Raw genomic sequence first — 25283 nt, 5'->3', positions numbered from 1 at the left:
GATTGCCCAGCTCATGTCTCACCTTGTGTGCCTCGGATTCTTCATGATGACTATCCTGATCATAGGCACAGGCAGAAACGGGCACACATCGGTGCAAGGTATAGGCAGGATAGGGGCGTAACTTGATGTATAGTAAGAGGAAGCTTCTGAGTACCACTGATAGGAGGAGCCAACCGAGGGAGGGATGGACGGTGTATGCACTTTAGATCTGTCCCAGCATAAGACTCAGCATCAAAGACAAAGACACTCTGACTTCAAAGTTGTCTCATCATTAGGGCAGCACATGACGATAAGGTCAATATGGATGAGATATTTTACTTGGCCCGCATTTTATGATGAAGAGATGCAGAGACTAGCAACAGCATATCACCAGGGACAAAACTCACAGTCTGCTCAGCAGGTGTTTACACAACCTCTAATCCCAACCATCACATTGGAGTAGACTCCACTATCGTTGTCCCTGTCGCCACTGAGAGGCACAGATCGTGTGGAATTTGGGTCATTCTTCGACTTCTAGATGATAATGTCAATTGATGTGAGCTTATTTGGCTTTTCCACTCCAGGCTCATAGCCACGTCTTCGACAGTCAATTCCACCATAGCATGATCTCCAGCAGTCAATTCCATAACAGCAAAAGCTCCCACAGCTAGTTCCACCATAGCAACAGCCTAGGCGCGAGGCAAAGCCTCCAAGATGTGGGACCCATGGTGTGCTAGGAGATGATCGAGGTAGAGGTCGTGGTAGAGGGCGTGGCAGGTAGTTGTTATGTTTAGGATTTATATTTACTTTATTGTCGGTATTACATGTAGTAGTCTTTAATGGATGTAGTCTTGGGACATAGATGTTGTCAAACATATATGTTGTGCCTTATACTTGTGAACCTCCTAGTATCTAAGGTTCTGCCAATAAGCAACCTGAATGATCCATCTACAATCAGCTACATAATGCTTGTAACGATAGTGGTATTTCATCTGATCAGACTCAATTATCTGATACTCAACACTTTTTCAAATGTTGTAATTATTTCTGGCTAGGTGCATGGACTCTTTGTTATAGAATCGCTGCTCGGGTCGCAACTCTACACTCCTATTTAAGGTGTAGTCATAGGGACCCCTAGGATCAAAAGGAAATAGATCAACCTTTATAGCATCAAAGTCTAATGTGGAATGATGGCTTGGAATTTGCAAACGAGGGGAAAGAGGAGGTGGTAGTGGTAAAATAAACCATAATTGTGTGAATCCTGAATCTTGTGTTTTTAGAATGGACTCCATTTTGTCATCTATGTTATTCTTAGAACCAATTTCAACCCTATCCTCATCTATCTCTGAATCTTTTCAAAATTCAGTATTCAATGATACAAATGACGCTTCTTTTGACATCCCAATGTCGATTCCTCGGGTGTGGCTCGCACCCGGCGTAGTGGTATAACTCAATATGTCTGAACATGAAGATGAATAACTGTCACTTATGTCTACGATTTCAATGTAAAGTTCCGTCGTTTATTACGCTACAATCTTCCCATGCGCTTCGAATATAGCACGAACATATCCGTCATCTTTATCCAAAACACTTTATAATGCATTCTTTGACTTTCATCGACAAATAATTAAATATAGATCAATATCCAATTTTTCTTATATATTTTCTCCCCAATAAACTCATGTTTACTAGGATTAAACTTTTCAGCTCAATCAACGATTGTAACTGCATATTTGCATTATAATTCGACAATTGCATTCGAAATATACACTATCATTATTAAGCCTAATTGTTGCATTAAGATAAACAATAATATTAACGCGTTCGGTTGTTATTTTGTGATAACTTTAAAAGAAAAAATTAAAAAATGATATATAGAGATGAAAAGAACAATAAATAGATGTGTGGTGTATAATTGTGCTACGCTGCTCTAGTATTTATTAAAAAAGTTTTTGAACGTTAATATTTCTATTTTCGTTGTCATATTATACGAATTTGGGAGAAAAAACGTTAATGCTTCTATTTACCATTGTGGCTTTAGTTTGAGGCAAATACTCTTGCCACTCCATCACATGCCTCAGCCACGATTCTTGCTCACACTATACATTTTTTTTTTTTGGGTATACCACTATAGACTTTTTAGCTCCCCTAATACACATTTCTTACCGTATCATTTAGGTGGAAATTAGGTCTGGGCTTTTCTTGTGGGCCAATGTTTTTGTCATCAGAAATCTACAATAATTCTATTTTTAAACATGAGGATATCAAGCCCAAAAACATAGAGCAATACTAATGAAAAAATAATCGCGACAAAAAAAAAAGAGGAATTAATTATTATAATTCTATTGAATTAAATTCCTCTATTAAAGTAGTACACCAAAAAAAAATTCTTCTAATAAAATAAATAAATTCATAGAGTAAAAAGAATGAGACACTAATGATTTTTGTCAAGGTAATGGATATACAGTCATACATAATACAAAATATAATTTAATAATAATAATTTATTTCTCATTTCATCACTTAATTAATTTTTTATTTTAGATAAGTATATTTACTTAATAATAGGGCTAGAAATAAATCAAATTGAGTCGAGTTAGAATAAACTTAAATTTAATTTATGAAATTTAAGTTCGACATACGACTCAACTCATTAATAATAAATGAACTTATTTGTAAAGTTCAAATTTAATTTACAAAAAATTCACGAGCTAATTCAAACTCACAAAATGATTCAAATAACATTAGCATAATTTATAATTTTATATAACTAAATTATAACTTATGTATACAAAACTATTAATTATATATATTTTCTTTTCTTTTTTTCCAATACTACAAGTCCTCACTTAGATTAGATCCCAATGTGGGAGTGAGCCTTAGAGTCCCTATAAGAATCAAAACAAACCACACAACACAAGCACCAGCTACAAATTACAAAGAACTACGAACTAAAACGGCCAACACAAATTCTAAGAACACCAAGCCCAGAAATCATCACAACACATCAAAACCTAAAAACAGCAATTAATCACACCCAACACCTAAAGCATCAAACTACTCAGCATATATAGAGCTTTCTTTCCTCTATCATAATTATATATATATAAGAACTATATATGTGTACAAAATTATATATCATTATTATAAAATAATTAGAAACATAAAATACATAATATATATAATCAAACTACTTCACAAACTAATGTATTAAACTCATCTAAATTTAAATTTTGTTTATTTAATATATGAGCTAAAATTTAGATTTAAGTTTAATTTACAAGTTCATAAACTCAGTTTAGTTGTTAACAAATGGCTCACTTTCATCTCTATCTAAGAGCCAGCCACATGTAGTAGTTGAAGAAGAGTCAAGAGAAAAGGATATAAAAAGATATTATATTCAACTCAAAATTTTAAAATAGTAAACTAATGAGTCTCTTATTTTATAAATTTTTTATTTTTTTTGTTTTCTTTAATGTGAGACTAATTTTATATACTCCTTATACTTGTAATATTAACATATATATGTTCCCAATTAATCATTTTGTTGTGTATGATATCATTAGTAAATATTCTACATGTTATCACTTAATGTAATGATGAAATCAACGACCCTTTTAAGGACAGACAAAACCTTATACTTAGAAATTACTACTTTTTAAAGCTGTTCATAAATTAATAAGTATAGGTGTCAACAAATATTAATCATGCATGCCATAATAATTAATTGACACTCACATTACAATAATATATCATAAACTTTATTGTCGTACATTCAATTCAAAGCATAAAGCGCTCCCTCTTCATTTTCAGAATGGGCTTCATGATCAGTTATGTAAAGATTTGTTTACAAGATATATATCTCTATATTTTGAAAAAAAAAAAATTACAAAGATATCTCAATATTTGGATGCTTTTGATTCCACATATAAGGGCATCATGTTTGCAGCGTGGAAGATAATATCAAGTTGTGTTTCTAGATTAATTATAATATTTCTAGATATATATTACATCTCTATTATTACAATTTATAATCTTAAAACAAAGATCTGGTACCTTTAAAAAAATAAAATAACTCTTTATTATATATTATTGTATAATAAATCTAATTTTATATATACGTAACATAAAAATTAATCTGCCTAATATATAGAATGGGACAGGTTGTATTCACGTTTAATAGTCATTTTTTAAATTTATTTGTGTGAAACAAAAAAGAAATAAGATTGTTGAGCCACTTTCATTTTCTAGTATATATATAGAGTGGGATGGATTGTATTTCGTTATGATTTTGCAGTCACTGCCTCTAAAATATCATATCTTTCTATCTATTTTGCAGGCTTCGTCAAGGCAATGCTCCCTTCCATGATTTCGCAGTCTTGGAATGCAAAATAGCTCTATTTTGCTAGCAAACTGTTTTTTTTTTTTTTTTTGGGCAAAAAAATTCTCCAAGCTCGTTTCGCAAATAGTCTGTGAAATTATTTTCTCTCTCTTGTTCATAGTTTGAGCATGCGAAACTGTTGTGGCTGCAAATTTATAATAATATGAGAAAATTTTAGGAAGTCACCAGTTTTAACTTTTTAAGTAATTTTTGTTATTATTTAATCAGTATAAATATTAAATTATTTTTAATAAATAAATTTTATTAATTTTTGGATGTAAATTTTGAAAGATGTGGATGTGAATTATATTAATTTATGTATATAAATATAAATTCTTAGTAAATACAAGTGTAAATTATAGGGGTGGTAAAGAGGGACGGTCCATCTCAATTAGTCCGTTTAAGTCCTCGCTATAAAATGGAGTGGACCGGTCTACTCTACTAATTAAGATGGGTTTAAAATATTAGTCTATTCTACTTTATAACGGATTGATAGAATGACAGATTAGTCCGTTTGTTTTTTTTTTTTAAAATTGATTTATTAAAATTAATAAACAATAATAATTAAAAAATTTAATACAAATGAAAAAAAATCAAATTACAATATAATTTTTTTATTATCTTTTTAAAATTTTTAACTTCAATAAAATTGTTCAAAATAATATTTGTCAATAGAACCATCTTTATTTTAAAAAATAAGTCACATAATTTGAGTAAATATATCAAAGTATAAAACAAAATAAATAAAGTTAATAACTAATTAAAAAAAGAATAAAAATAAAAAAAGTGTTTAAAAATTATATAATTATTAATTTTACAGCACTAATCACTCTTTTATTTAATAAAAAAATAAAAGTCTTTAACTCGGCGAACCGATTCACTCACCCCGTCAAAATTCATAAATTTGGCCGTGCGGATTTCACGGTTTTTTTTTTGTTTGGTGGGCTCTAAATTCTAATCCGACCTGACCTTTTTAGTGAGTCGGTTCGATAAATTCAGCTCGTTTTGCCATCCCTAACAAATTATATGTTTTTTATATATAAATATCTGTAAATATAAGTATAAATTATTATTGATCAGTCATAAAAAAAATTATTACTAACTAAATACTAATTTAAAATAATAATATTTATTGCTTCCGTAACATTGTCTTATATATTATATACTACGTAAAATGCTATATTTGTCTAGAATAGTAAATATAATCTTTTACTTATTTAAAAAATTCCAAATTGCAAATATATTATTTTTGCCACAGGTAGAAATAAGTAAAACATGCAATAAAAAATAATTAAATAAGCTCATGATGACACGTATGTTTTCCTCTAACAAAACAACAGATATATGTGTATATAGAGACGTCTAGTATTCATGACATTTTAATACATATTAACAAAAGCAAATGCATTAATCAATCATCACTTAGGATTGATGGGAAATAAAAAACCTATGAAAGAAACTTTGATTTTGAGTTGATTTTTGTTGTGTGAAAGTAATATCAATCAATTAAGTATCCTAAGATCGGGACTGAATAAGTTTTTGTCAACGGATGTGACCTCGCTGTAGATGACTCTATCCACTGCCATATCCATCCATGCATTGTTGTTTCTTGCAACCACACATGTGCTTGTATAAATTAGAATTTAGGGTTTAACTACTCTAAATTAATTAGTAAGTGAATTATCTGAAAATAGTGATAGTGCAGAGATCTTTTTTGATATAATGGCAGCACGAACAACGCCGTGGTGACAACAGTGACTAACCAGCAAGTTGTATTAGGATTTTTTGATACATATATAAGTGAATTTTAGTATGTTTATGTTAGGATTTGGTTGAATTAGTTTCACATTGCTTAGAATAGCAAATAGAGTGGGTGGCCTAGACTATAAATATGAGGCTAAATTCTTCATATTTTTTGTATCAGTCGGAAACACTTAAAGTTTGTATCTGGTTTTTTTTTCCTCTATACTCTTTGATTAGAGAGTGTTGTGAGGTGTAGTTAAATATTTGCTTTGAGAGAGTGTGGGTGTACTGAGGTGCCGGTGTTAAAGAGAAAGAAGTCTATGTGTTGTAATAATTTTCACATAGTAATATTCTCTGGTTGTCATTTGACAACAGCCGTGGTTTTTTCTCCGGTAATTGGAATTTTTACGTTAAATTCTGGTGTTGTGATTGTGTCTATTTTATTTATCTGTCAAAGATATTTTCTCAAGGGAAAATGTTGTCCTATTCCCAACAGTTTATGTTTATGTAACTATACAGTAGTCATAAATTGTAAAAAAAAAAATAAAGAGAGGAAGCAGCAGCAGTAGCGACGGTGGCGACAATAGTGACCAGAGCGATGATGCTAACGGAGGGAGTTACTGGAGGTGGTGGGAGAGGGAGAGAGAGAAAGATTCCAATTTAGACAAATTTAACGTCTGTTTTATCGGCGGATAAATGCATTGCGCATGACCAAAACGCTTTGTTTCATTAATTGAATTTTGTCATCAATTTACTGGCGGATAAATCTGATAGTAATACATTGCGCATGACCAAAATGCCATGTTCCTTGAGCTTTACCATCAAATAAATCTGACGATAATGATCGCGCCAATTTTTCTTTTTTTTTCTCCAAATATTACCAGCAAATTTACTGTCAGAAAATTCAATCTGACAGTAACTTTTTTATCAACAAATTTGTTTCCAAATCCACGTGTAAATCCATTGGTAAACCAGCTGCCGCTAATGTCTGATGGTAAATCCGATGGTATTTAGTGTTTTTCTTGTAGTGACTGATATGGTTTAAATTCTATCCTAACCTCACTCACAAATATATATATATATATATATATATATATATATATATATATATATATATATATATATATATATATATATATATATATATATATCATAGTTTTTTATTGCGTATGGAGACTCATGACAGTGAGCCAAAAATTCGCCATAAAATTATAGCGGATGGCGTTGCGAAAAATGGCGAAAATGACGAATTACCTAAAAAATACACATATGTGTACAAAAAAACATGCAGAAAAATTACAAATATAATAAACTATAAAATCTATCTATATAAGCAACTTTCTAGTCATAAAACATCTAATTAATATAGCAAATATAGTAGCAAGTTTAGCAAATAAACATAACATCAAGTTCAAATCATAACTCAAAAGTCATAAGCAAGCCATAAAATAGAAGATATAAAACATAAAAACTATAACCATCTATATTCTAGCTAGCTCTCATCAAATTCATCCAAATTAAAACGATTATTATCATGTCCTTCTCCCCCTCATCATCCTCCGATATTATTGAATTGAATATCCTCTTCTTGTTCTTCTTCATTTTTAGAATTCTCTTCATCTTCAAATTCTGGTTCTTCTTCCTCTTCCATAATTACTGCCTTTCTTTTTTCTGTTTTTGAAGTCTTAGACCCACTTGGTCCACTATTTGCACCACCTCTTGCAGTTGCATGTTCTTTTCTTTTTCTATTTTGTTGTCTTCTAGTATTTGTCGTAGGCTCATGTCCTCCCATTGCTTCAAAAACAAAGTTCCAACTCAAAATGTTGTCATCTTGATAAACCAAATCAACAACATCATTCACATTATCATCATCTTGAAAGGTGGCAGTCCCAATTTCTTCCACTAACCACTCATTACACTCATCAATGTCATTGAGTGCAATAGGGTCAACTTCATCTTTGAGGTTGTACCTCTCGATGAGTTGTCGGTTATACTTTATGAAGACCAAACTCTTCATCCTTTCATGATCAAGCCTATTTCGTTTCTTAGTATGAATATGCTCAAATATACTCCAATTGCGCTCACATCCAGAAGCAGTACAAGTCTAGCTCAAGATCTTGATAGCAAGATCTCGTATGTTTGGAGCAAGCTTCATGCCCATATGTTCATCACCAAAATGCTATAAAATTGAAATAAATTTGTCTAAGTCTTTAACCGAACTAAATTTATAAAGCTTTGTAAAATTTATAGAAATTTTACAGGGTGAAAACTTTTTCCTCTGAGATTTTGCAAAGGCTGATCCAAAAAGTCTATAGCCGGCCTTATATAGTGCTTGCTCTTCCAATATCTTCTCTTGCACATATATACTTGGCACCAATTTAGTGATGCACTCAAACCACCCCTTTGTAACTTCTAAATCCAACTCAATGCAAGGATTATCATAAAACAATTCCGGATTCAAAAAATGACCAACTGCATGCAACGGACGATAAAGTTGGCATTTTTATCTGTTGTCAATGATTTTAAAAACTTCATAATATTTGCTCACATCATTAGAAAATATTTTCATGATATATTCCTTTACCTTCTCCATTGCTTCATATATATAACCCATTAGTGGTTTCTTCCCCCATCAACAAGTCAAAGCACCTGAACAAGAGGACCCATGATCTTAAGGGTGTACTTGACATGATTCCAAAACGAGGGCCTAATAACAATCTTTGTTGCTTCCCTCTCCTTTGTCTTCCTTAACAACTTATTCCTTGTCCACTCATTCGAAGTGAACATTTTTCTTAGATTTTCTTTCTCCTCATAAAGCCTTTCCAAAGAGAGAAATGAAGTGGCAAATCGGGTGACTGCATGTCTCACTAATTTCTTGCCATTTGTGACGTATCTCAACATGGATAAAGTGCTAGAGTGGCTATAAGTGAAGTTAACCAAAGAAATGGCACTTTTTATAATTTTTTTGGATTAATGGTATCTTTCCAATATCTTCAAGCATCAAATCCAAACAATGGGCAGCAAAAGAGTCCACAACAAATTAGGTCTTTTCTCCATCAGCAACTTACCGGCTAGAACATAGTTGCTCCCGTTGTCAGTTACAACTTGAACAACATTTTGCTCCCCAATTTCCTCAACAATACCATCAAGAAGATGGAACATTTTTTCACCCGTCTTCACATAATCAGAGACATCAATAGACTTCAAAAACACTATCCCAACAGGAGAGTTTACAATAAAATTGATAATGCTCTATTGTCTCTTATCCGTCCAAGCATATGACATAATAGAATATCCATACTTTTTTCATTGTTCCTTATGACCCTTCAACAAGTCTTTGGTGTATTATTCTAACTCCTCATTCAGGAGTGGAACCCTTAGAGTATGATAAGTGGGAGCAGGTAAATTAGAACCAAAGCTTCCAACAGCCCACAACATTTCTTGAAAACTCTTCAACCTCACTGGATTCAATAGAATCCCAGCTTGGTAGAACCACCGGGTTATGTACTAATGAACTCTACGAACTACTTTCTTATTACATGATTCTTTGATATTCTGTTGCCTCAATTTCTCCTTTTTATTTCTTGCAATGGCAGTTTCGGATCTTTTCATAAACAAGTCCATTGGATCTCTTATAGAACTTGCACCCCCTCTAGTTGTTGCCATTGGAGTTGGATTTAGAATTTCATCAATTTCTTGAGCATCTTTCTCCGACAATCCAAACCCCAAACTATCTAAATCAAGCTCCCTAGCATTGACACTATGTTCTTCAGTGCTTGCCGGTGTAGAATTTTGTCTTTCTCGATTTTTTTCTGATTGTAAAACTCCAATAATTTAGCAATAACATCCTTTGGGACCATTTTACATCCAGCAACATTCCCAAGATTAATCATTAAGTGCTCCTTTGCCCGTGTAATTCCTCATCTTATAATTTTTCACAAAAATTACATATGGTGTCATTGGTATTTCCTTCTTCTACAGCACTAACATATTTTCATCTTGGATCAATCATACTAGCACGAACAGCAGCTGTAGGACGAGCAGCAATTCCAGCAGCATGGCCAGTAGGGGCAGGGGCAGGAGAATCAGAATTATTGACTAGTCTAGAAGTTGACATGGTGAACTGAACTGAAAGAAAAAAATTGAAGGAAGAGAGGTTTATGAGGGAAGAGAATGAGACAGTGAAGTGAGTGAACTGAATGAAAAAAAAATGAACTGTAACTTCTACGAACCATAAAAAAGAGGGAACTGTGGTGATGAGTGGCAATGACCACCAGCGGTGATGGGCGGCGATGAACGACGACAGGCGGTGGCGACAGGCGGCGACGGACGGCGATAGGCGGTGGCTAAGATCGGCGGTAATGGGAGGCAGAGAGAAGAGAGAAAAGAACAGAGATAGAGAGCCGTTTTGGACGTTTAAAGAGGAAGAGTCATTTTTAAATTGCAGCGGTTGAACTGGGTTACATGTATCATTTAGGATTTTGCTAATTTTCCGAATTACCCTATAATTTTTTTGAAAAATCCAAAAAAACTCATCATTTTCACCATTTTCATGACAGTCCACCATGGCGCCACCGCAATTGCGGCCGCCTTTTGTCCTGCCGTGAAAAACATGTCGCGGTGGCCTATGTATGGCGACGAGGCCAAATCCCGTCACGCCATACTACCATGGTGCCGCCATGACCACTATTTTAAAACACTTATATATATATATATATATATTAAATTCAATAATATATATTAAATTCAATTCTATTTTACCCGTGAATCGAGAATTTTTCCACAATAATCCTACTTACATTATAAAATTTTTCATTTGATCCCACCCGATCTTACTCAGAACAAATCAAAATTTTCCAATCAAATACATTAGTTAGTCATTCTATATTTCATAAATATACTAATAAAACAAAAACTATAAAATTAAGTTTATATTAAAATAAAAAATAAGAAAATAATAATAAAATTTATGTTAAAATTACAAAAGAGAAGGTGTAAATTCAATCTCTATCAACTTTTTTATTATATATGTATAATAATTTTTAATTACACATTATAATATATCTGAGATGAAAAAAAGTCCGTGAGTTAGATTTAAACTCGCATTCAACTCTACCTTAATCCACTATGCTCTTAACCCATTCTATTACGAGTTAGGTTGTGAATCTTACGTGAATATATTGGATTAGATTAGATATCCACAAATAAAATTATTATTGCCAGCCTTACATGACAGTATCTAAACTGCTAGTATATATAGATATTTTATTTATATTTTACCTAATAATAAAAGAGAAACTAAATTGATATTTTGAAAGAAAAAAAAGAAAGAACTATGCCTTGATATTATTTGCATCAATAATAATTAATTGCAAACTCGCTAAAGGTCATGAAACAAGACAAAGCATAAGAAAACGAACAATTTTATAATTTGATTCCATTTACAATCTGGAACCCACTAAACACTGAACACTTGTCCTTTTATTCTTCTTGTTCTTCTTATCTATTTGGTTGCTTCATTCACAAGCTGTTAGTTTAATTTTGTTAATAAATAGCTATTGAAATTAACTTAAGGATTTTACTTATAACTTTCAATCAATATCTTTCTTAAGGAACAACGAGAGACAAATTTGCATTTGAAAATCTTCTCTTTTGTGTTGATATTTTTGCCTCAAAGAAAGCAACTGCTTCAATTGACAAGAGGAAATGCTATAACCAATGACGAAAAAATGAAAAAGTGAAATAAAAATAACAAGAAAATCTATTTTTATTACGTTCGAAATAATTTATTTGTATGAACGGTGTGTTAGGCTGTGAGTGTTAATTATGCTTTAGTTAGTTAGTTGAAGAAGTTATCAGTTAGTTAGTTAGAGAAGTGATGAGCTAACTAAATTTCACTAAGAACTTTCATAAATGTAACTTTTGATAGGGTTAAGAAATTTGCAACTTTTATGTTTAAAAAGGTAAGGGAGTTAGTGCGAATGAATTGAGTTTGTTCATGATTTTCCTAGAGGCGAGGCTTCTCGTCTTCAGTTCCTCTTCATTATTTCATATTAATTTTTTATTATAAAAGTTAATATTATTATAAAAGTACCACTTAGATAAAAATGTCAAAAATATTTTTTTAAGGATATTTTTTAATAATTAAAATTTAACACATATAATCGATTAAATTGTGTTATTTTTATTAAAATTAGACATGACAAATTAATTTTGTCAAAAAACTAATAAATTTATTTTAAATCGGTCTAAATTAATATTTTTTAATAAAAAATTACTATAATATTCCTATTATAAAAAATAAATAAAATACCTCTATTATATATATATATATATATATTTTAAAATTCTAAATCTTAACCTCAAGATAGCAGAAAAAAAGCTAAAATTTAGAATTTTTAAAATTAATATATATAATAGAAATATTTTAGTTATTTTTTATAATAGGGGTATTGTAGTAATTTTTTATAAAAAAAATATTAATTTAGACTAGTTCAAAATTTGGTTACCATTTTTTTGGTCAAATTAATTAATTTGTTTAGTCTAATTTTGACAAAAATTAACACAGTTTAATCAATTATACGTGTTAAATTTTAATTATTAGAAAACATTTTAAAAAAACGTTTTAGACATCTTTATCTGAGTGACCCCTTGTTATAAATAAAAAAATATTTAGAATATTTAAATTGAGTAGAAGATCAGACCTAATTAATCAGTTAAATGTAACCTATTTTACAAATTACACTAATTTTTTTTTGAGATATAATTAAAGCAACAAATTCCTAGTGACACTACAAATTTTTTTTTTGGGGTTAAAGCATCAGTTTATTTTAGGTAATTATAACGGTTTGAACCGCCATAATACTTAAGAATCGTGTTTTTAAGAAAAGCCGAAATTTTAAGTACCTTTTTAGATATTACGTTGATTTTTAAAACTCTGCATAATTCAAATTGTTAAAACAACGACTTTCTTCAAATTTAAAATGGTGGTGAAAATCGCCGTTTTAACAAGATAAAATGGTAACTTTTTGTATTATTATGAGAGCTACAGGCCAATTTGACCGAGCTAACTAAGAACTAATCACTAAAGCGGTACAGTTTATAATAAATATCCATTAGCATTGAATGTGTTAAAAAATCGGTCAAACAACCAGTTAACTAGTCAAACACATTTAATTTTTAGCAGTTAACTAATTTAAAATAATAAAATATAAAAAATAATTTTTTTAAAAAATATATATTTTATATAAATATATTATTTTATTATGTCTAATTTAACTTCAATTGAACCTTTAAGTTTTTAAATTTTTATTTTTATCGGTTAATTTTTAAAACTTTGGTTTATCATTATTTAAAAATCACCGTTTTTATTACCGTATTAATATATGTCGTTTTCTTATTGGTCATCCCTTAAACGCATTAGCAGTGAATTAAAACTAAAAATAAAATCTAACAAAATTTTAAACAAATTTTCACAAATTTACTGAGAAAATGAATTCAACTCAAAACCTAAAAATCACAAAACAAGTGACACGAAACTCTTAGTAGCACAAGAAAAACAAGATACGGAAAGAATTAACAAAAATTAAAGAAGAAGAAGGTAAAGGCATTCACAGTAAACCTTGTATGAGAGATCTGGAGAATTATAAAATCTCTGAGTAGAAAGAGAAGAAAGTCCCTACATTATGATCATCTAAAATATAAAAAAAGTAAAACATATTTTTTGTTTTTAATGTTTATAATTTTTTTAAAAAATATTTTTAAAAAATATTTTTAATGTTTAATTATTTTTAATTTTGTTCTTAATATTTTTAATTTGTATTAAAATTATCTCTAAATGTTAACTCTATCTAAGATATTAAAAATAAACTAAAAGTATTATGGGATAATTTTAAAATAAATCGAAAATATTAAAGACAAAATTAAATTAAAAATATTAAATATAAAATTGAATGAAATTAAATGTTAAAAGTATTTTTTAAAAAAATTAGCAACGTTAAGAATAAAAATTATATTTTATTCGTACAAAAAAAATTAATTTTATTCGTACAAAAAAATTAATGCACAAAATAGAAAACTGAAAGAATAGTAATATATAGTGAAAAATTAACAAATCATGAATCAAAAGAAGATGATGAAGATAGAAGAAGAAGATCAAAATTTTGTATACAAATCTAAAAATGAGAACATAGTAAACGGAGAAGACACGTGCATTAAGATAAGAAACTCACACAACACAAAACGTAAAAAGCTGGATAGAAGAGAGGCTCACATTAATAAATAATAATAGAGGAGAAGCTCGACAAAAGCTACTGGAGAAAAAGCTCACGACTCACGTACTCTGCTCTTCTACTCTCAATTAAGTTTAAATTATTAGGTTATTTTTTTAATTAATTATAATGGATTATGGCGGTTAAAAACTGCCAAAATGGCTAAAATCATTATGACTACAAATATATTATGGCAACAACATAAACTATCTTAATCCACAAATATGAGATTAATTTTAATGATTGATAATATAAAATATTTTATATTATTATTTAATTATATTTGTTTTTTAGATAATTATTTATATATAATTAATATAAAAAATAATTATTTTTATTAATTTAATATTATATAATTAAATACATATATAAAATTATTTTATACTTTTGGTATATTAAAATTAAATTCCTCATAAATATTATAATAGTTCTATAAAATTGCCTTAATATTAATAATACCATTTTATGCAAATGTTTTTGTAGTGTGATATAGGATTATATAGTCTTACAAACGTCTAAGAGAATAGCGGGATCTTTTTCTTGTGAGTTGTGATCGAGAGAAGACAAGTGTGAGGGAATAATATCCAAGTGTGAAAGCATTTGATAGTAAACTCTCAATCTTTTCGCATTCCCACGTATCGTTTGATTAGGGTAAAAAAATGGAGCGTAACTTTTTATAGACAAATTATTTAATATATAAAATAAAGTAAAAAAATTTAAGTATGGTTAATTTTACGTAAAATTAATAATTAAAAATTGTTAGATAATTTAATGATTTTTAACTATTAATTTAAATTTGACAGTACTTATGTTTTTATTATAAAATAATTAACAATAAAATTGTTTGTGAAAATAACTATATATATACCCTCTTTAATAACAATGATAACAATAATATATAATAATAATAATAACAATTGAAAAACAAATTGATTCATTTCTATTTCATTTTTACTGTTTTTCTCGGCTACTACCACTACTATTATTGTTAGTATTATATATACACGTGTAATAAGCCAAAGCTGCCTTTTTCATTGGTAGAGCAAACTACGTGAAATTGTGATTCTTTAGCATTCTCATGATGAACCTTGTAAATGTTATCGCTTCCCGAGGAATCAGAGCCTGTAGTGTTCTTCCAAGTAAACATATATAGTCCACAATAATTATTTACTCAAATAACAATAATAATAATATAAAATTTAATTTTAATATACTGTTATTATAAAACAGTTATATATAATTATATAATATTATATCAATAAAAATAATTAATTTTTATATTAATTATATAAATAATTATCTAAAATAATAAATATAATTAAATAATTATATAAAATATTTTATATTATTCGCATATTGAAATTAAATTCAAATAATATATTATTTTAAAGAAATTAAAAAGCACCTTATTATTAGCTAATTCAATAAATATCATGGCTATATGGGTATGAATAAGGTAAGAGGGAAAATATATAAATGCAATGCATTATGTTATTTTATATATTCATATCCATTATATATATTAATTAATAAAATAAAAGTGTCAATATCCATTATTCTATAAAAAGTATACTCTAACAACTATTAAAAAAAATACATGTCAAATTCAATATATATAATAAAATAATAATAAGGATTTATATAACTAAAAAAAGTACATTTCTGAATAACCAATTATGTAACTATATATATGATGAGTCATCTAAAACAACCAAAAGAGTACACATTAAACCATTATTATTTCTTTGAGAAACAAACAAAAAAGATCAAACTGGAAATTGATGAACGTTATCACACCCTTTCACTCTCTCTTCCACCCAATCAGATTTCCAACAAGAACCTCACAATTTGTCTTTAAAAATGGTCCAATGCAAACCCATCTATCTCACTCAACAATTTCTTATTCAAAACAAAAAACAATAACATTATTATTATTATTATTATTGCTATGGCTTCAAACAAAGTTATTGCCACCATTTTGGTGCTCTCTCTCTTAGCCTACTCAACACTCACTCATGCCAATTGCCCACCAAAAAAAGCAACTCCACCACCTTCGCCGCCGGTGACGCCGCCACCGTCACCAAAACCAACACCACCAACTCCGACTCCGTCACCAAAACCAACACCCCCAACTCCTACCACTCCATGTCCACCAACTCCAACTCCACCTCCACCATCCCAAGAAAAATGCCCTAAAGATACCCTAAAGTTAGGTGCTTGTGCTGACCTTTTAGGGCTTGTTAACATCATTATTGGGACTCCACCATCAAGCAAGTGTTGTGCATTGATTAAGGGTTTGGCTGATTTGGAAGCAGCACTTTGCCTTTGCACTGCAATTAAGGCCAATGTGCTTGGAATCAACTTGAATGTGCCTATCACACTTGAATTGATCCTTAGTGCATGCCAAAAAACTGTCCCTCCTGGCTTCCAATGTCCTTAAATCATTAGTAGGTTTGGATTTTTTAGAAAAGGTAAAAATTTACGTACAGTTGTCTTCACGTAAAGTTAACAGTTGAGAATCCTTAGTTGAAAAACTGTATCTAACGATTCTCAATTATCAACTTTAGATGAAGACAACTGTACGTGAGTTTCTATCTTTAAAAATACTTGCATGTTTCTAGAAAACATTTAATTCAAATTTTAGAAACTTTCACAATCATGTCTTTTTTAAATATAATTTTTAGGTCATTTTCAAACATTACACTCACTCATCTTAAAATGTATGTGTTTTTGGATGTTTGAAAAATGGAGATATCTTGACATAATATACATATATTGTGTTTTTGATATATTAATTTTTTAGTATATCCAAAGAAATAAAAATGAAACTTATTTTAAGATGAGTGAAATAAATAAAAATAGATGATTGTGAATGTTTCTGAAGTATATCTTAAACGTGCTCTAGAAACATACAAAAATTTCTTCGGATATATATATATTGTATGAGAAATTTTTTGTTAGATGCTAAATCTTATTTATGATGAAGTATCTAGCTAAGAATTTCTTCTAGAGTGTGGTTTAATTTGCTCTACTATTATGATTGTTAATATTGTTGCATTGCATGTGTTGTTCTTGTCATCATGTAATTGTTTTAAGACGTTGTTTTGTATGTTGGAAAGTGTTGGTCAGTTGCCTTTGTTATTATTGGCGAGTCTCATCTGAACACTACTACTGTGTACCATAAATATATGTTCAGTGTATATTTTTAGTTTCCATCGTCATCAATCATCGTTTAATTTGATGCCATACTATATGAGATTAGTTTGGATAAATAATTTAATTAAATTTTAAAAAAATTAAATAATAAATATTTATATTAAAAATAGTTTATAAATAAATTATTTTATATTTGATTTTTTAATTTTAAAAATATTTACTTTAAAAAATATATAATAAAAAAATTTTTATTATAAGAAAATTCATTTTTTTAAAATTTTCTATAAGTGCTTAAATAATTTTTTTTGACAAAAAAAAATAATTTTCAATCATAGAAAAGTCAAACAGCACTTACAAAAATAAAAAAGATATCAATTTTATATAAATAATAAGAAGATAAATATCTTATAGATTGAACTATAATCTGATAGTAACCCTAATATTTGATTACTAAAAATTTTAAAAAATAGAAACAGAAATCAAACAGGATCGATCTCTTTTGTTTCTAAATCTATATGCTGCGAGCCAATAAAATATATCTTCTTCTTTTCTATATAGATATGAATATTCTTCGATTCTAGAAGTTTTTCTATGAATTGAATTAATAAAACTATTTTTTTGTAGAATATTCCTTCAAGATCTGAAAAAATCATTAACATTAGAGCACCACCATCAATCATAAAGGGAATCAAAATATCACCACAAAAACAGGAAAAATCACATATATATGAGTTATAAGATTAAGAATTCAGAGTTAAACTCAGGTCCGAAAGAAAGTTATTTTAGATCTAAATCTGGATCTCAAATCTAAATATTTGAAAGTAAAAAAAAAAAAAACAGAAAGCAAAGAGAAATGAGATAAGAGAAAAGGAGATAAAGAGGCGGCAGAGCGGTGTGGATGGAGGCAGAAAAAAAAAGGAGACAAAGAAAAAAGAGAAAAGAGGAGAAAGAGAAAACGTAAAGGAAGCAGAGGTTAAAGGAAACATGAGCATAGGAGGGCCACTGTGGCCTAGACTGAGGCAACGACAGCGGCTCTCAAGAGAGCTTTGCGGTTTGTCTTAATGAGAGAGAGAGAGAAACTGCGCTAGGGTTTAACAACTAAGGATTCCTCCGCATAAATAGTTTCTTAAAAAGTTACAATTTGATTTTGAAAATTGCATCAAGCATTAATACTACTATTTTTTATAAGTCAAAAACTAAAAAAAATAACTTTCAAAACTTTCCAAACAAGCTCATAGAATTGCAATAGAACAAAATATCATGACAAATAATAGTTATTATATAATGCTTTTTTATGCTAATTTATCACTTTAATTTTACAATTTTATTGATTGTCAATATTTTGATAATGACTTACATTAATAAAAATTAATCATGCTATACGTATATACGGAAAAAAATTAAATATTTATATAAAATATATATTAAAAATAATTAAATAATATATAAATTTATATACAAATATATAATAACAGATTTAGTATTAACTTAATTTTTGGCCTGTATATGGTTATTTTTTAATAAAAACAGTATCAAAGGAAGGGATGATAATTGAACACCAAATCATTAGATCCTACTTAAATAAAATGTATAAGTGATAATTATACGTTAATTAAATTTTGAATTCAATTGCATATGATGCACATATTTAGACTAAATAAAATTGGGGCAATTTGTTTATATTTTGCTAATTTGTGCTTTAAAAATATATCTTAAGAATATCATAAAAAATATTTTATTAAAAATTATTAAAAAATAATTTTTAATACATAAAAGTTTCTAAAATTTTCATTATTATATATATACTCTTACAATGAGTTTTTAAGATAGATAGCTATTATTTTTAACCAAGAAGATAGATAAGTGTTAGGATATAATACATAAAAAGTGGAACTTTCTAATTCTATTGACACTTTACAGATGAAAAAGAGAGAGTTAAATCAACTCTTTTTTAAGCTGTAGAAAATATTTCACCAACACGTTGGGCTTCTTAAATTCTTTTTATATTATTATTCAAAAAAATGTTTACATCAAATTAGTTAAATTTTTTTTATTTTTGTAAGATCAAATGCATGCTTAATTGCTTATGTATATTGAAAATTAAACATTAATTATATTATTGATGCTTAAAATGAGGAAAAATGAGTATACGCCACTTCTAATTTACTAAATGACTCCCAAAATTTTACTATCGAAACACTTGTTTAAAGGGATAAAGTTTACGAAAATATTAAGAAGAATTTTTTAATATTTATTAATTATTGTAATAATTAATAAATACTAAATAAAATAAAATTTAAATATTCTTGTTTAATTTATTTTAACTATCAAATATTTTCGTAAACCTTAATTTCATACGTTAGTTAAATATTGACCAAAATTTGATTTGCTTATTATGTAATATTTCTAAAGATATAATTATACTACAATAATATAGACTATTTTTTAAGATTATTATGTGTCAAAAAAAAATAAAATTAATCAAAAAAAATAAATCTTGACACTATTTTAACTATGAAAATATGTTAATAAAAATTTTGTCAAAAATAGTATTTTTGACATATAAGTAATTATAAAAAAAGTTTAAATCTTATTTTGATAAATATTGACAGTAAAAAATAATTTGTTAGAAAAATTTGAGAATATATTTTTTGTGATATTTATTAATCGTCAAAAATACTATTTATTTTGACACTTATTGACCATAAAAAATTCTCAACAAAAATTTTTAACAAAGAATGAGATGAGATCTTGAAACTGAAAAATAAACTGAGATTTTGAAGATGAAGAATGAGTAATATAACCCTAAATTGAGAGTAGTGTGATGCCAAAATTAATGGAGCTCAACGAAAAAAAAGAATAATAGAGTAAATTGAAAATAAATAAGTGTCAAAATTGAGAAATAATTTTCTATAATTAAATTATTCATCAAAAAATATAAAAAATTTGACATTTATAATATTTATAAAAAATATATATTAATTTTTACACTTAACTACTGTGCCCGTTTAAAAAAATTATATTAAAGTAGCTTTTTTTTTGGTAGTGTTACTAGCATGGATATTTTGATATAAAAAACGTGTTTAAATATCATTCTTAATTAAAAGCATATATTGGATTTTATTTATTACAGGAGCACACAAAGTGGATATCACAAGCGCACCGAACACACATGATGTGGCCCCACCATGCAAGTATCTATATATATATATATATATATATATATATATATATATATATATATATATATATATATATATATATATATATATATATATATATATATATATAATGTTCGGTGATAGCATATATAAATAAACGTTTTTCTAAACGACTCTAATTAAATTGACATAAATTAAAAAAAATGTGTGTATGTATTATTGTTTTTTCTGTCATATAACTTTTTTTTTTGGTTAAAAAATATAAAAAATATAATATATAAATTTTTGAATATAATATAAAAAATTATAAATATATTAATATAATATAAAAAAATTTGTATAAAACACATAAATATTTTTACATAATATAAAAAATTTTGTATACATCACATAAAATTTTGGTATAAATATATTTTATTAGTTAGACGAGTTAATATTATGAATATGTAGTTTTTAAAAAAATTTGTGTTGTGCGTCAAAATTTTTATATTGTGCAAATTTTATTAGTTGAGTATTCCAAATATGTCATTCTTAAAAAAGTTTTGTACTATGCATTAAAATATTTGTGTAATACATTAAAATTTTTGTGTTATGCATCAAAATTTTTGTACTTTAATTTTTTAAATAATATAAAAGAGAAGATAAAGATGACAAGAACAATAATAATGATAAAGGAGGATGAGAAGAAAAAAAAAATTAAAAAAAAGATTATAAAAAAAAGACAACGTTAAAAAAAAGTGCATTAAAAAAAGAAAAAAACGACGACAAGAATAACAAAAGAAGAAAAAGAGGATAGTAGGAGAAAAAAAAAATATACATGTAAGAAAAAAATAAAGTGGGCAAATGATTTGATTGGAGATTATTTGGTTTAAAAAATAGTTGGACACCAAATTTTATTGTATAATATTATCATAAACACCCACATTTTAGGTTAGATAAATATTAATAGAAAAGCAATATTATTACAAATATTATTATTTTTAAATAGTATTTGACTAACAATAATTTACACTTATATTTATAAACCTTGTGTACACAAAAAATATATAATTAATATTTATATTTATTAAAATTTTATACATATAAATTAATACAATTTATATTTATATTTTTTAAAATTTATACACATAAATTAATAAAATATATTTATTAAAAATAATTTAATATTCCTACTGACAAAATAATAAAAAAATTTCAAAATTTGGTGATACCTAATAATTTCTCTTAATAGAAAGTAATGAAAATTAAAACACTGTTATAAGATGATGAGGGTTGGTTAAATTAATTATAAAGTTACACCATAGAGTTGTATAGTACCCTCATCACTTCACTTTCAGCGTCTATATATATCTTCGCTTCCTTCTCTCTGTTTCTCTCTCTCTCTTCTGAAACCAAAATTTCTCATCATCAATTCTTTGAAAGATCTTGTTCATGATCTTCCACAGCTTTCTTGAACTGTATGTATGTATTTATGTGTATAGTTCAAGAAAACTGTGAAAAATCAAGGGCATGATCTCTTCCTTCGTCCTTGTGTTCATAGCTAGCTATATCAGATTGGTTTTCAGGTTCCACCTTGTGATTAATTCATGCTTTTAATTTTTATCTTCTGCACAACTTACCCATATGCTTTCTTCTTCGTTTTTCCTTATTATTATTATTATTATTATTATTATTATGAATTGAAAATGAGATATACATACGTATAATATGTGTTTCTTAGATATATAAGCCCTTATAAATATTTCATTCGAAAGATACTAATAATTTTATAGGTGACTAAGAGCTTGATGGATTTATTATGTTAATGGTTTAGATTATATAAAATTATGTATATGACTACTTTTAAATGTGTTAATTACAAGTTCACATATATTAGTATGAATATATGATGCGCATGTTAATTTTTGGGATGAATTTTATATATATATATATTATCTGATTCAATATAATTAGCTCATTCCCATAAATTTTTTCTTACAAATTTTAAGTTCTGAATGTTTATTTTAGAAAAAAATATATTACAAATTTACATCTAAAAATATATAATTTTTGTGATCTTTTTTATAAATATAGGATAACCTCTAGCTAGATTTTTAAACGGATTTTAGAATTGAATTACTTAATACTCTCAATATTCTAAATATTAAAATAAAATTTGTAATCTTCTACAATAGTTTATTTGATCTAGGTATATATAGGATCCATTTTTTATACATAAAATCAGTCAGATACAATATTCTAATAATTAAAATAAAATTGAAAGCTTATAAAATAGTTTATTCTTAATTATTATTAGATCTAGTTATAGTAGGATCCATTTTTGTATAAATAAATAAAATCACTGATCATGAATTCCTGAAACTATAAATACACATTTGTTGATGGAGTCTCTTTTTGTCTTTTTCAGCATTGTTGGAAGCAAAAAAAGAAAACCAGAGGAGGCATGATGACACACACAAGTGAAAATTTATGAGCATGATGAATTGAAAGCCAAAGTGGAAGCATTGTTTTCAGTTTTCACCCCACATAGCTAAATAATAAGTAAATGGAATTGTACGTTTTCTTTTTCACTCATTACCAAACACATAAAAGCAACGTTAGAGTCAGAACTCATTAAAATCCTCTCTCTTTCACAATCAATGCAACAAGAACTGAAGTATATGGTTCATAAATAAAAGAGAATCGCTGTCTATATATGTTTTTCCCACTTTGTTTAAACAACCACCTATGGTTATAAGGCTTTCTAATTTGTAAAAAAAAAAAAATTAATTATTCTACTTATCTCTATAATTTCATCAAATTTATAATTAAATTTTTATATTTTTTTAATTAATTTCTTACACTATTTTTAATTTTATAATTAAGTCATTTTTAATATAAAAAATATTAGAGTTAACTAAATATTTGTTCTGCAAATTGAATATATTCACAATTAAGAACCTAATTAAATCTTTCATCATATGTTTTTTGAAAAAATATTTTGTTAATTTTAATATTTTTATATAAAAAAAATTAATTACAAAATAAAAAAAATGTAAGCTAAGGACTTAATATATATATATATATATATATATATATATATATATATCTAATTGTAAATTTAATAAAACTATAAGACCAATAGAGTAATTAAATAAAAAAATTAAAGAATTTGTTACGTTACATATAAAAGTATCAATATTTTTAATTTTATCTAATTTTTATATTTTTAGTGAAAAAATATTTAATAATAACAATTATTTGGGACACACTACTGTTAAATTAAATTTATTTTGCATAAATTTTATTTTTGTGGTTGAGGACAATTACACGATGTGAACAATATCACTAATACCGTGAGATAATAACTTTTATGGTTTAAAAATAATTTTTATAATTTATATATTTACATTATAATTGACTTGAATGAGTTAAATTTGATTGATGCATGATAATGTAAGTTAAATTGTTGTACAATATCGATGAATCAATTTTCCCTTTTCGGTTTAAATTAGCATTTCAAGAAAAAGAGGTAAAGAAACTTGTGTATTTGTGTCTGGTCTTTTCTAAAAGGTTCTTGGAGATTATGTCCCTATAGTAAACAAAGTAAGTCAAGTTTTGCAACTCTTGGCTATATATATGTTGAACTAAGAATAAATTTCATGCCACTTTTGGAAACATCAGGAAAAGGCATTCCATACTATGTTATTCCTTAAATTAGTTAATGGAGTTTTGGTTCCTATTTGGGTCATTAAATTAAAAAATAGAGATTAATTTTAGTAATTAATTTTATTTTAGTCATAAAATTTTTTTATCGATCACCAAATCAATTGCTATTAGTAACCAATTTTATTAATTATTAACATTGTCCTAAAAATGTTATATATCAATCGCTAAATCAGTTGTTATTAATAACAGTACTGAAGCTTGAAACAAAATTTTGGAAGAACAAAAAATTTATTAACATTAAAATTTAACAATAATATTTATATAAAAAAATTTATAAATATAATTATTCTTTAAATTTATTACTAATAATATAATAAATAAATAATTCTACATATCAAAAATATAAAATAATTTATAATAGTACTTTTCAATTTTTTAGTGGCTTGAAATATTTAATAATTGAATCATAGTACTATTATGATTTAACTTAGGTACTTTAAGTTATAGTAAAATATTTGAATCAACTGGATTATTTTTTATCTTTAAAAAATTACTACTAATTTTTTTATAAAAAAATTGGGACCATGGCTTCCAATTGTCTCGACTAAAGTCAGCTCCTGATTAACAACCAATTTTATTGATCGTTAAAATTAGTCATTATTCTGATAATTTTTTGTATTAAATATTTTTTGTATTAAATATTTTTTGTCATGAGAAAAGTAATTAAGATTTATATTCTCAACTATTTTTTTTAGGTCACAACCATTTTTTTAATCTTAGGTGAGATTATAGTATCTTCTTAATTATATTAGAATTTGAATTTAGAGCTACTAATTAAGGGGAAAAAGTAAGTATATGCAACTACGATACTCTAACTTATCATCCATTCCTTTTACTCAACTGATGATTAAAGAAAACTTTAGAATATCTGCTCAAACTAAAGTG

At 27.0% G+C, this 25283-nt stretch overlaps 1 protein-coding gene and 1 long non-coding RNA gene across 2 annotated transcripts; both read left to right on the top strand.

Moving 5' to 3' along the window:
• Positions 1-16239: 16239 nt before the first annotated feature.
• LOC112707918 (putative lipid-binding protein AIR1) lies at positions 16240-17586 on the top strand. The gene has a single exon (XM_025759958.2). It carries the CDS (start codon positions 16322-16324, stop codon positions 16811-16813), a length of 492 nt encoding a protein of 163 aa, XP_025615743.1. The 5' UTR covers positions 16240-16321; the 3' UTR covers positions 16814-17586.
• A 4455-nt stretch (positions 17587-22041) lies between these two features.
• Positions 22042-23384, top strand: LOC140174910 (uncharacterized). The gene is made up of 2 exons (XR_011865054.1): positions 22042-22255; positions 23098-23384. It is a non-coding gene; the product is annotated as an uncharacterized lncRNA (long non-coding RNA).
• Positions 23385-25283: the final 1899 nt, after the last annotated feature.

Source organism: Arachis hypogaea, chromosome 8, assembly GCF_003086295.3.
Source record: "Arachis hypogaea cultivar Tifrunner chromosome 8, arahy.Tifrunner.gnm2.J5K5, whole genome shotgun sequence".
Lineage (NCBI taxonomy): Eukaryota > Viridiplantae > Streptophyta > Magnoliopsida > Fabales > Fabaceae > Arachis > Arachis hypogaea.
This window is presented reverse-complemented; position numbering and strand designations above follow the sequence as displayed.